The sequence below is a fragment of the Doryrhamphus excisus genome, linkage group LG8 (assembly GCF_037039965.1).
Source record: "Doryrhamphus excisus strain RoL-2023G ecotype Guam linkage group LG8, RoL_Dexc_Guam_v1.1, whole genome shotgun sequence".
Taxonomy (NCBI): domain Eukaryota; kingdom Metazoa; phylum Chordata; class Actinopteri; order Syngnathiformes; family Syngnathidae; genus Doryrhamphus; species Doryrhamphus excisus.
Window position 1 is genome coordinate 2219560 of NC_136364.1, and position 12364 is coordinate 2231923.

Consider the following 12364-nt stretch of genomic DNA (forward strand, 5'->3'; position numbering starts at 1 on the left):
CGGCTTGGATGAAAAACAGCACCTCCAAGTATGAGATCCCAAGTTGAGGAGTTCATAACTGAGGGAAGGATGGAATGTGAGATGGACAGAAGGAAGATTGGTGCGGCCTTGATCCCTTGTGGTGAAGACGGAGCTGAGCCCAAAGTCAGAGCTCTCAATTTACTGGTCCATCTCCGTTCCTACCCTCACCTATCGTCATGAGCTGCTTCTCCACCTGGAGAGGAACCAAGGCATCAGGGCACGCACGTATGACCAGTAAGAGGGCTCAGAGAAGACTCGTCTGGCCTGGGAAAATGTTAGGGTTCAATGGGAAGAGCTGGACAACGTAGCCAGGGAGAGAGGTCTGGGGTTCCCTGCTTAGGCTGGATCAGCCCACCTGGGATAAGCAGAAGAAGATGGATAGATGGATGAACCTGTTCCACATCTGTGACTTGGTACACCAGTACTTGCTTTCGTCTTCAGGGCATTCCAAATACTTGTAGTGGCTATGATGACCAATGTTTTGGATTGATTGTCCATAACCTCTCAGTTCTGGAGGCCACTGTACATCCTACCTTACTGTAAGTATCGCCCCTCGACAAGATGTAATAACATCTACCCAAATACTGTATACTCATACGTAGGTGTACTCAAATACTGTATGTATCAAGGCGCAGTACCTTTATACACAGTGTGTCTCTGTACTTTTGGCTACATCGGTTAGCGATGTTCCATAGACCAAGAACCAGCAGATAAACGGACAGTCACAAAGCCTTCTTCTTTTCTCAGCATTATACATATAAAAGTCTCCGACTGGTACATTGGTTGGGAAAGGTCTGAAATTGGGATCAGAGCAGCTGGTCAGGTTATTTCCTATTCTCACAGAGAATGTGAGATATTTTATTACTCTGGAATAAAAAGCGATGACCCTAAGAACTCCTCTTGGCTTTTCATCTACAGCTCTTGCCATCCTGCTTTTTAAGGCCGCTGCGTACAGACCTTGATTTCAGACGTTTAGCCATTAGCTTTGACTTGGATAGTCAGTTCGGTCTGACAACAAACATGAGCTGCATTAGATACACGATACATGCTGACTTCCCCTTCATAACAACTAGACCTGTTGATAACTGAGTAGACTACGTTTGAATGAAAATACTGGGTAGAACTGGGTGACCTTTGACCTCATATCTCTTACTCTGTCACATATGTAGTTATACTCCCCTAAAGGTTGGAGAATTGAGAGGCAGGCTCCTGCTCCAGGTGCTCAAGGGCCGTATGGCACATAGTAGGGGGTACCTCGCTAAATGTTGCTTGGTGGGCTGATCGTTCTCTCTGCATCATTCCACCGTCAGTAGAACCAGGTAGAACAATACCTGGTTCACATTGTCAGCAAAGTTGTCAATGAACACTGACCTCTGCCAAGGCTGCCCTTTCTCACCGACTCTGTGAGGGTGTCTAGTTTGGGGGCCTTAGGATCCCATCTTTGCAGGTGATGTGGTCTTGATGGCCACATAAAGTTGTAACCTTCAACATTTACTTTTGCGATGAGACAGAAAAAGCATGAAAAAGGGTAGATTACCCCCTCCAGGTTAGGAGTGAGGTCTTAGTAGTATCTTGGGGCGCAGCATCTGCAGTAATGCGGTCGCTGCAACAGACTGTAGTGGTGAAAAAGCTGAGCTGGAAGACAAAGCTTGTGATTTACAAGTCAATCTACGTTCCTAACCTCAACTATGGTCACAAGCTTTGGGTTGTGACTGGAAGACCAAATGACTGAGGTGTTCTGGGCATACTCAGTCAAAAGGAGGCCACGAGGCAGACCCAGGACACGCTGGAGGGATTATGTCCCACAGCTGGCCTGGTAATGCCTCTATGCCCCCCTGTGGAACTGGGAGAGGTTGCCTCTAGACTGCATTTAGACAGAGAAGTCTGGACCTCCTCACTGAAACTGCTGCCCCCACATCCGAACCGGTATAAGCAGAGGAAATGATGGCTTTACTAAAAATTGTGAGTAGCAGAGCTTTTTAAGGAAAGTCCAATCATTGATCCTGGGATCAGGCCTACGTCTTTACATGATCTTTAACATCTACAAGATTCTTGCCCTGGCATTTATCCCTAAAAAGGAACAGTGTTATGCTGAAGAACATGAGAAGATTTTGAATTAATAAGTAAAATCCACCAATACGTCACCAAGACACTTTGGAGTCACACAAAACGTTCAAATCTACAGCTTTCTTCTTTTGGTATGGAGACTTAAAACCCAATAGGATTACTGCTCTGGCGTAAAGCTAACCTTGTCACTATGGTGGAAGAGTGTTTAGAAGATGGAGCATGACTTTGCCGCAGTGGTCATTGTTCCTTGTTTTGTGTACCGTGAGAATAGCATCCTTTTTTCAAAATGTGTGAGCCAAATGGTTCTTGTAAAGATGTTCCTTCAAAGCAGTTATCAGTGAAATGATCACTGCAAAGGACAGAACTGGAAGTGGGCGTCCATCTGCCTCTCCTTCTCTGGACTAAGAACCAGAGACTAAGAACCACAACTACATGAATGTAAAAATGATGGACAACCATAGCTACTCAAGCGTGATGGTAATGTAAACCTAGCATGGACTATAATTAAAAAAAAAAAGCTTCTTTTTTTTGGTCCTGTCCAGGCATTGGGGCGGATCATAGTGTGTGCCCAAGTACAGTGCACCTTGCTGGGCCACAGAAGGTGGCTCTTCCCCCTCTATACTCTGGTTCCCCTGGTAGTAGTCTTGTCATACTATTTCGTGTCTTCAAGTCCTTCTTACCTCCAGGTGTGCAGAAACTAGACTTACATCTAAATATAAAGTTTGATATAAAACAGTTATTATATTGGTCTATTTGAAAGCATACAGGGTACTGTAGATCTGTGTAAAATAGCAATACAGCGTAGCAAAGCGTTTATAAAAACTATCAAACTAAGGCCAGTGGGAGTCAGGAAGCCAAAGAACCTGCCGACAACAGTGAGAACGCTGACATTACAACCAGACACACAACGTTGTCACACAGATACGCAACACAAACTCACACAGTGCCCCACCTGTCCCCCCCAGCATACCCCCACCAAGGGGAAAAAGCAAAAAGTTCAGCTAAAGTTTATGCATAAAACCTGCAAGTCACAGCTCTCCTGGTCTGTCTTTATTTCCACGGCGCGCCACGCAATGAATCCAAATCTTTCAAATGTCAAAAGGCGTCTCAGTCGTTTCGGCTAATCTTTTATTTTGAACTATCAGCAGGCTGCAGATGCCGCCTCAGACCTCGCCCGCCATGCCTGAGACGGCGCACCTTCATCTGGCTAATCTTTCTACCGCACCACGGCTCCATAACAAAAACATGTAAAAAAAACCTCTCCTGCCACATCAAATCAGCGGGAAGGGAAAAGAACATCAGCAATCTGGGAGCATTTTCTCTCCCGTCATCACCTTGTTGACAGACTCTGGCAACTGATAGCACACTGTTAGCTAAGACCCCAAGAGGAAGCACCTGGTAAGTCTGGAGAGCTTCGGCGGAGCGGGTGTTATGCTAACTGTGCTAACGTGCTGGGAGGAAGGAACATGAGCTTCTGGTACTTCTCCAAATGTTCTCAATTAGTAATGGATGGATGGGTATTGATACCGGTATCGATTCTCAAACAGAATTACCTATGGATATCGATACGCTCGTACAAATCTGCGTTGTGCTACCTTGTATTATTTTCTTGCTAACTGTCTCCATGGCAGCTGGACATGATGCTAACCAATGATAGACCACAGACTCTATTTAATAAACAATACTGAAATGAGAATTATTGAATAACTTTTTTACAGGTAAACCTTTTTCCAGTGTGACTATGAATGCAGGTTTTTGGCATAAAATGAGGTCGAAGTGAAGTCAAATGTTCATTTGTCTATGACATACAGTACATACCATACTTGTGGTATTGTTTATTCAATGTAAAACTGCATATTGCAAGCAAAAAGCCCGTTTCTTTCCCACAAGAGCAATGAGAGTAAAAAAGGGATTGCCCTCCAAACATACGTATATTCTCCCCTCCTCCCCTTCCTTGTTTGCCACTCTTGGTAAAAGTTGTGTTAAATGTTCTGTTGACAAGTTTCAGACCTGACAGTCTGTTTCTGTTTGTCATTACTATTGCAATATTTTCTGTGTGTGAAACTATAATTATTGTCAATAAAATCTGTTCCTCAATTATTTTCTGACATGAACTCCCTAAGGGACAAACATTTTTTCACGCTCCCCCCCCCAAAAAACTGATCATATCTGTACAAATTTGAAAGTGAAAGTAGGAAAATGCACCAACATGGAGAGCATACAAGCATACATTGAGTACTATACATTTATACTCTACATGTTGCTAGGTCCGCACTTACATTGAAAGCCTTACTTTCTTTGGGAAAACTTGCCTTGGTTAAAGTTGGTTTTGGTTTGAGTCGAACCATCTGGATGGATGGATGATGCTAACCAGAATCACATGGGTAACACAAAGAAATATCATTTCTGTTATACAGTAAAGTCTCGTTATATCGATATTGTCGGGAGTCGGAAAAAATATCGATATAACCGGACTGTCGATATATCCGATCCTGCGCCGAACTGCATTAAAAGTGGGCAATAATGCACTTAGCAGCTTAAATCAATCTTTGCTTAAGGATTTCAATACCAAAAAAGAACACGGCGAACGGCTGCTTCCAGTCAACTTTATTTTTCACACTTCCACCACCAGAGCACAGCACACACACCGATTCCCGCACTTCCTGGTTCACAGGTCATGCTCAACCCGCCCCACATAGCTGGCCAAACACATGCCTGCAACAGAAGAACCAACTGCGTTCGTGGTTTCTCTCGTGTGTATAGAATCTATACACACGAGAGAAACCACAAACGCCAGCATGTACATATGAAAAACAGTGATTATTGCAAGCGATAAAAAGATATCTGAATACAACACAATTAAATACATGTATTTGTACGCTTGTGTCTTCGTTGGAATAGGTGTGTATGCTATGTCAGTTGGTTCTTCTGTTGCAGGCATGTGTTTGGCCAGCTATGTGGGGCGGGTTGAGCATGACCTGTGAACCAGGAAGTGCGGGAATCGGTGTGTGTGCTGCACTCTGGTGGTGGAAGTGTGAAAAATAAAGTTGACTGGAAGCAGCCGTTTGCCGTGTTCTTTTTTGGTATTGAAATCCTTAAGCAAAGATTGATTTAAGCTGCTTTTGTATCGATATAAGCAGACCAAATTGGCTGGCGGGAGATGAAAAGGGCATCGTAGTAACCGGATTATCATAATAACCGGGTATCGTTCTAACGGAACTAATTATATCATAAAAGACTAGAAATTTGCCGGGAAATGAAAATAGTATCGTAATAAGCAGTACTTCGATATAACCGATATCAATATAACGAGACTTTACTGTAAAGTATATATTCTTTGATTTCCCTCATTTAGCTATGATTGAATATCATGACATATGTCTTCAATATTTGTGTCAAAGTCCTGCCATGGCAAGGTGACGGTGGAGTATTTTGGAGTATGTGTCCTCGTTCACACGGACGCTGATGAAAGAAGGACGTAATGAAGCAGAATGAGTCTGCCAAACATTTCAGCTCATCCTAAACCCAGCAGGCTGCTGGATGGCAGGGAAGCCAAGGAGGAAGAAAAAGGGCGACGAGAGAGAGGTCGCCCTTTGAGGCCGTCTTTGTGCTGTGATGTCGTTGGTGTTAATTACAACGCTGCTTGACATTTGACACGTTTGTCACGCGTGGGGGGTTTCAGTTAGGGTCAGCAGGGTGCTTGTCAAACAGCAGATGACTAAAATGACGAGGAGATGACGAGAAGACCATCTTTTCTCTCGCTTTCTCAGCTTGTTTTTGAGCTTTTCACACTTCATTTCTACCATTTCTACTGCTTGTGCTTCACAGAAAGCAAAAAAAACTAATTACTAGAGTACTCACTCTTCCTGTCACTGAAACGATTGTTTTAAAAGAACAGAGAAAAAGGGTAAAAAAAAAAAAACTTACAGAGCTTCCTTTCCTTCTGTTTTTTTTTTTGTCTTTATCACAAGGACGTGGTTTGATAGAAATGGAAGAAAAATAGTCTGCAATCTGACGTTTTCAATGAAGCAGTTTTCAGATTGACTGTCTTAATTTGAGTTGAGCATATTTCTTAAAACCAGATGAGTCATCTTCATTTTCAGATGGGACATATGACTCAAAACTAGATCTTTTCTAGTCCCCTTGACTTAACATTTTCTATTTTAAGAAAAGTTATTGATTACTTTTAAGATGATTTTATCTGATATTAAAGGGAATCTATTCTGCTCATTTTTGGACTTTGTATTGGGTTGTGGACTCCTATAGAGCAGCTACACACAATAACTCCCACATAAAGTTTTCTAGATCTTCCAGAAGGTCTATGCTGGTTTAGCTAGTGGACCAGCAAAGACCAGCATAGACCAGCAAAGACCAGCATAGACCAGCATAATTTCCATGCTGGTCTATGCTGTTTTTTCAGCAGGATGTAGAGATACTGTAGATACTGTAGATACAATTGATACTGTAGACACTGTTGACGCTATTGATAATGTAGATACTGTTGATAATATTGACACTATTGATACTGTAGATACAATTGACACTATTGATACTGTAGACACTGTTGACGCTATTGATAATGTAGATACTGTTGATAATATTGACACTATTGATACTGTAGATACAATTGACACTATTGATACTGTAGACACTGTTGACGCAATTGATAATGTAGATACTGTTGATAATATTGACACTATTGATACTGTAGACACTGTTGACGCAATTGATAATGTAGATACTGTTGATAATATTGACACTATTGATACTGTAGATACTGTGCATTAGTAATACTTTCATATTATTGGTACCTTCATGTTATGATGGAAGATTCATGTCGACAATAACAAACAAATTGAATTGAATGGACTCACCTTGAATCGTATCAAACTGTTGCATATACAAATATATTGGTTCTGAATAGTATGTGTATTAATAATACTTGTGTATTTTCTGACGATGACAATCTAGGATAATATCTATTAATAGTAAATGTAGTCCATTTGGGGTTAGATGACATTGTGTTGTCAACAGTAGGCGGTTGTGATGTAAAAGACAGTGCTACAGTGTAAAGATCAATGCTATATGCTATATTTCTATGTTTCCAAGGTGCAACTCGGCCACGCAAGGCTTCAGAACAGGAAGTATCTGCTGTGGTATTTTTGGCTGAACACTCGGCAGAACAAACAGAAAGCAATGTAACATGTCGCCCAATCACTTTGCTTGTTTCCTCTCCTTTGGTTTTAATTTGGTTTTGTTCTGGATACTTGCTCTTTCAGACAGCCGCTGCAGTTTCACAATAAAGGATGCTGACATTGTGCGCCTGCCATGGGATGTCAAATGGAGCGTTCCCAGCTTCCCCCTTCCCAACTAAAAGAAAATATGATCCAATGAGGGGACGTAATGTCATTATCAGGCCCTATTTTGTCTCGGCGAGGCTCCGGCGTGTCAGGAGCAGTGGTGCTTGTGGGATTGTCTGCTCGACTGGCGTCAGCATCCAAGTCATTCATAAGAGTGACATGCAGGGGGGGGGGGGGGGGGCAGTGAGCATCTCAGCAATTATATAAATGAAGATGTCAGATGAATCCCGGAGGGCGGTGTTTGTCGCTCAGCCGAAGCACGACCGGCGAGGTTGGCTTTATGTAACAAGGAAATGTTATCAGCAACTTTTCTTCAAAAGACTTCTATCCTTCCGTATTTACATATCTGCACATGAAAGATATTCGCTGTCACTCATCCAAGGCATCGCAAAGCTTTCTATTCTGCCCGGGGACACTGGTGAACAATTCCTCCCAATGGAAATAATTCAGCAGGAAAAGAAATCATCTGTTCCGGGGTCAAACCCTTGCCACCATAAAACATTTTGGTAGCATTTGCACACACTTGCTATTTATGCCACATTCTAATGCTAACTCAAACCCAATGCTCAGAGTGAACTCTCTTCCTGCCTGTTGGAGGCGGGAGCCAAGGAAAACAGACACACGTGAACATGGCATGCCCTGCCATTGGCTGGCCACCAGTCCAGGGTGGGATAGACTCCAGCATGCCTGTGACTCTAGTAAGGATAAGTGGCATAGAAAATGGATGGATGGATTCGCAAGGCAATGTATTCTTTCCAGCAAAATTATCCACTTCATTTCATTAATTGTATGATGAATTCATTAAAGGAGGCCTATTATGCTTTTCCTGCGTGGGCCAAGCTGGACTATGCGCCAAAAACTGTTGCTGAGGTCCGATGCCTTTCCTATGTTCCTTGGTCATGTTGAATAGTCAGCAGTGCAAGCTTTAAGCAACAAAGTATCAGTGTGTGTAAGTAAGCGGCCATCTGTGTAGCAATATAGGGTGCGCATGCAGTGAGCATGTTAAAATTACAATCTCACAGAGTTCTGGAGTTGCTACTAGCCTTTTTCGACCACAGTCAGTGATCTACCCGAGTGATCAACACTGATACTCCCACAAAAAACTACCAGTAGCACAGTGAAAGCCAATGCAATTATTGGGTGAATACAGATCTTTTGCAAGTTGCAACTGTTTCTTGAGTGTGGTTTTGCATAACCTCATATTTGGTTTTACCCACTTTTAGGGGTGTATTTTCTTGGGGGTTGAGGGACGGTATACGCTCAAACATCACGAAAAAATACAAACTACTACAAAACTACAAAATAACTAAGAAAGAAATGAGGTACAGGTGAGGCCCTAACCTCCTAACCCTAACCTTAACCCCGAACCCTAACTCAGAAGGAAGAAGGTAGTGTTAAGGCTAAGACCTTAACCCCTAACTAAGATGGAAAAGGAGGCACAGCTCAGACTAACACATAAACGCATCATGAACATAGAGAAAGAGGAGAAGACCAGGAAAGCAGTAAGAGAAGATGCAATGGGGCGCATGGAAGGTTCAGGTAGGAACAGGAACGGTCATGACCCGGCCTCGTCCTGCACTTAAAGACACGACTGACTCAGGATTAGCACCAAGACAAAAGGTCCAGGTGTCACCAGGAAGACGTCGGCGTGTTGCCAAAGTTTCACAGTTGAAAACAGAAAGTTTTGCTGCGCTTGAGTTTTTGCGAGTGATTCCGTCTCAGTGCCAGGCCAGCCTTGGACGTGATGACGTGATGACACATCGCAGCGTTGCCGCGGTTGAAGCGCACTCAAAGCTTCAGGGACTTGTTGGGTCACAAGACTTTTATGTCCGTTTCCACTAAGACTTGCCCGTGACAAGCAGATACCCGTGGGTGCCGTCGTCTTCCTCTCCTCTGTCCTCCCTGCTCAAATACATTTTCTTCCGCGTGGCCTCGGGGTCAGCCTTCATCGCATCGTTGTCATTTTCAATTAGCCCGCCCCTCCCCGCACACCCAGCCCCGCCACCCGCCAATATTCTTTTATTTCAAGCCGACGCGCTCGTGTCCGTCAACGTTAGCGTCCCAGACATCACGCTCAGCGCACCTGCCACCCGGCAGCGGGCGGACAGCAGGTGGCGCCGGCGAATGCGTCGGCGAACTGTGATGAGAGGCCAGCAAAACGGACGCAGCTGTTCCATTGGATCCGTCTGCTCCCCTGATGTGAAGCTGAAATATGCATTTCATCCCACGGCACCTTTTCAACTCCGCAATGAAAAAGAAATTAAAGGCAGGACTAAACCGATGGAGCGTCTCGAGAAATACTAGAAATAAAAGCCTCCCGTCTTAAATCGGCACTGATAGCTTCAACATGGCCATAACATTAGGTACACCCGCACAATCTCACACACAACAATGCCGCCTGTTGATTGGCTCTATCATACGGCAACTTGGCCTTTCTAACAGCATCTGATGTTCTTATTTCCAAAAGTGATCAGCATTTAGTGGGGGTGTCACTCCGTTCACCAGACAAGATTTACTTTCTACTTTACTTTCACAAAAAGTACAATGAGGAAAACACAGGTACATGACAATATACAGTAGAATCCCTACTACATTACACTCTGTGTGTTCCATGGAAGAAGGTGAACCCCTTCCTGCCTCAGACCAGGACAACAGACCCTTGTGCCCAATGAGGCCGGCAAAATGACCCCCTTCATTTTCATCTATTCATTTATTCATCATCCCAGGCCTCGTGCCCAGCAGATACTTTTTTCTGAATGAGAAAAAAACGCCCCTCTTGTGACACCCCTGGCATTTACATAATATTCAGTTACAAAAGTACACATCCATTTTCATCAGTGGTCGGAGACCCATCCTTGAACACGTCCAAGGACCCTTGTGCTTGGACTGTCTGAGAGTGGGACATAAGTCCTGGCTCTGTCTCTGTGTGTATCTGTGTGTGTGTGGGGGGGGGGGGAGCAGTTGCGTTTGCTGATGTTGCCTTTTTTTCATTAATAAAGTTGAAGCGCAGGATAATTATCCAAGGGAACTATCATGTCATACTGTTAAGTCCAATAATAGGAAAAACTATACATAATAATAAAACTACTGTACTGTGCAGGTGACCAAATCAAGCGCTCCTTTTATCCTACTTTCTCCTGCCTGTGATGTTAATGGCCTGTCTTCTCTTCCCCTGAGCTCACTTGTAAACAACCAGGAAGACATTGTGCGTGCAGTGCTCCGCCATGAGGGGAGCCCATACACCTTCTCACCCCCCCAGAACAGCAGTGAGGCGTTTGAAATATGCCAAAGTTTTGCCAGACACCTCCATGTCGCCACAGCGGCTGCTCGGAGAGTGTGCCCGAATACAGTGCACCTTTCTGGGCCACTATACTCTATACTTCTCCTGGTAGTAGTCATGAAAAGGGTTGGTTTCATCCTTCCAGACGTTAAGACGTTATCCTGAATGACGGCCCTAACATTGGAGTGCTGAGTGCCGTGGTGGATTCCTCCTCTGCATGTTGATGAACCAAATTAAGTTTTTTGTTCATTTATGGAATGCGTCCAACCACCAACAGGTTTCGGCTCATCAACTCCTACAGCTGATACGACCAGCCACTGAAACTTCCAATCACATTTACTGTCTATCCACCTGCTTCTCTGGTTCTCTCCACCGAGCAGCTTTACAGATGCCGTCACGCTGCCTGGACACCTCATGGGGTTGACCAGCACCATCTAGAGGCGTATATTGTGGTCGGGGTCAGATGATTAGGAACAGATGCAGTCCTGCTGAGCAGCATGCAGGCGTACCTAATGTTGTGTCCAGTCGTGCATGTTCCGGTAAGGCTGGTAGGGAATGTGCTTGGGAAATGAGTGAGGTTGGAGGGAAGTACAGAAAAAAAGAAAGAAGGAAGGAAGGAAGGTAGGTAGGTATGGAAGGAAGGAAGGAAGGAAGGTAGGGAAGCCAAACAGCAGCAGCACATGCATGTCCTTCTGCATGCCAGGCTTTAAAAAGACGTCTTGGCCATGCCGCCCTCCCACATTAAAAACATGTCAGAGAATGAAGGAAGTACTGATTTAAAAGTGGCCCCAGATGAGTAAAAATACTAGCAACGTATGTAGTACATGTCCTAGTATCTAACATACAAGAGTAGAAAAGTCAAATATGTCTTTCTATGATTCTACATGACTGACATGACATTTGACTTGACTTAGTGACCTGCTAAAATGCAATCAAGCAAGAGAATCCTACCATTTGTGCTCATTCTTCATGCAAGGTGTGCAGTGTCATTCATTGCTTCCATAAGAAGGAAGCCAGGCAGGTAGGAAGCACCTTAACTCCACTCAGGTGCGGGAGATTAAAGCAAATGGACGTATGGGGCTTCGGGGGTCCAACCGTGGCTAGACAATGCAACAAACAAATACTTCTACTCACCGCTCCTCGCCCCTCGCCCCGCCGCTCGGACTCTTCGGCGGACCTCCACCGCCGGTGCTGCCGGAGCTGCGCGTCCCTCTCCGGCAGACCCGAGTCGGCACCCGGACGGATCTCCAGAGAAGTCGGCTCGCACCTCGGATCAGCCGCCGCCAACATCCATGCCCGAAGACAAGCCCTTTGCTCCGCGGTGTGCTGTTCCGGTTCCGGTCGGCGGTGCTCGGCGTGGAGCTCCTCTACTGCAGGAGGCTGAGGTCCCTCTGCAGGGATGCACCCCGGCAGATGATGACTGGAGGAGAAAGGTGGTCCTTGCTGGAGTCATGACGAGGAGGGGCCACTCCTCGCTGACACCAACAGTTTGCTTTGTTGTTCTGAGGAATAAATGGCCATTTATGACATAAATATGATAATGATGTTTGTATTTGGACTTCTATCGGTATGATCGGATTGTTTACAGCCTAATGTAGACCGTACACGCTCATCAGTTAAGACTATTTCATTTGGT

General features: G+C 44.5%; 1 protein-coding gene across 2 annotated transcripts in view; it reads right to left on the bottom strand.

Annotated features, from left to right (window-relative positions):
• cntn5 (contactin 5) overlaps nt 1–12140 on the bottom strand; it is an 87220-nt gene extending 75080 nt beyond the window's left edge. The window contains exon 1 of one of the 2 annotated variants that reach the window (XM_058079846.2): nt 11863–12140. Coding sequence is in view for 1 of the 2 variants with exons in the window: in XM_058079845.2 (XP_057935828.2) it covers nt 11680–11699 (20 nt within the window). In the remaining variant the exon portion in view is untranslated. Of the gene's footprint in view, nt 1–11679; nt 11782–11862 lie in introns of those variants that run through there. The other variant, XM_058079845.2, reaches the window with a different exon arrangement.
• Nucleotides 12141–12364: the final 224 nt, after the last annotated feature.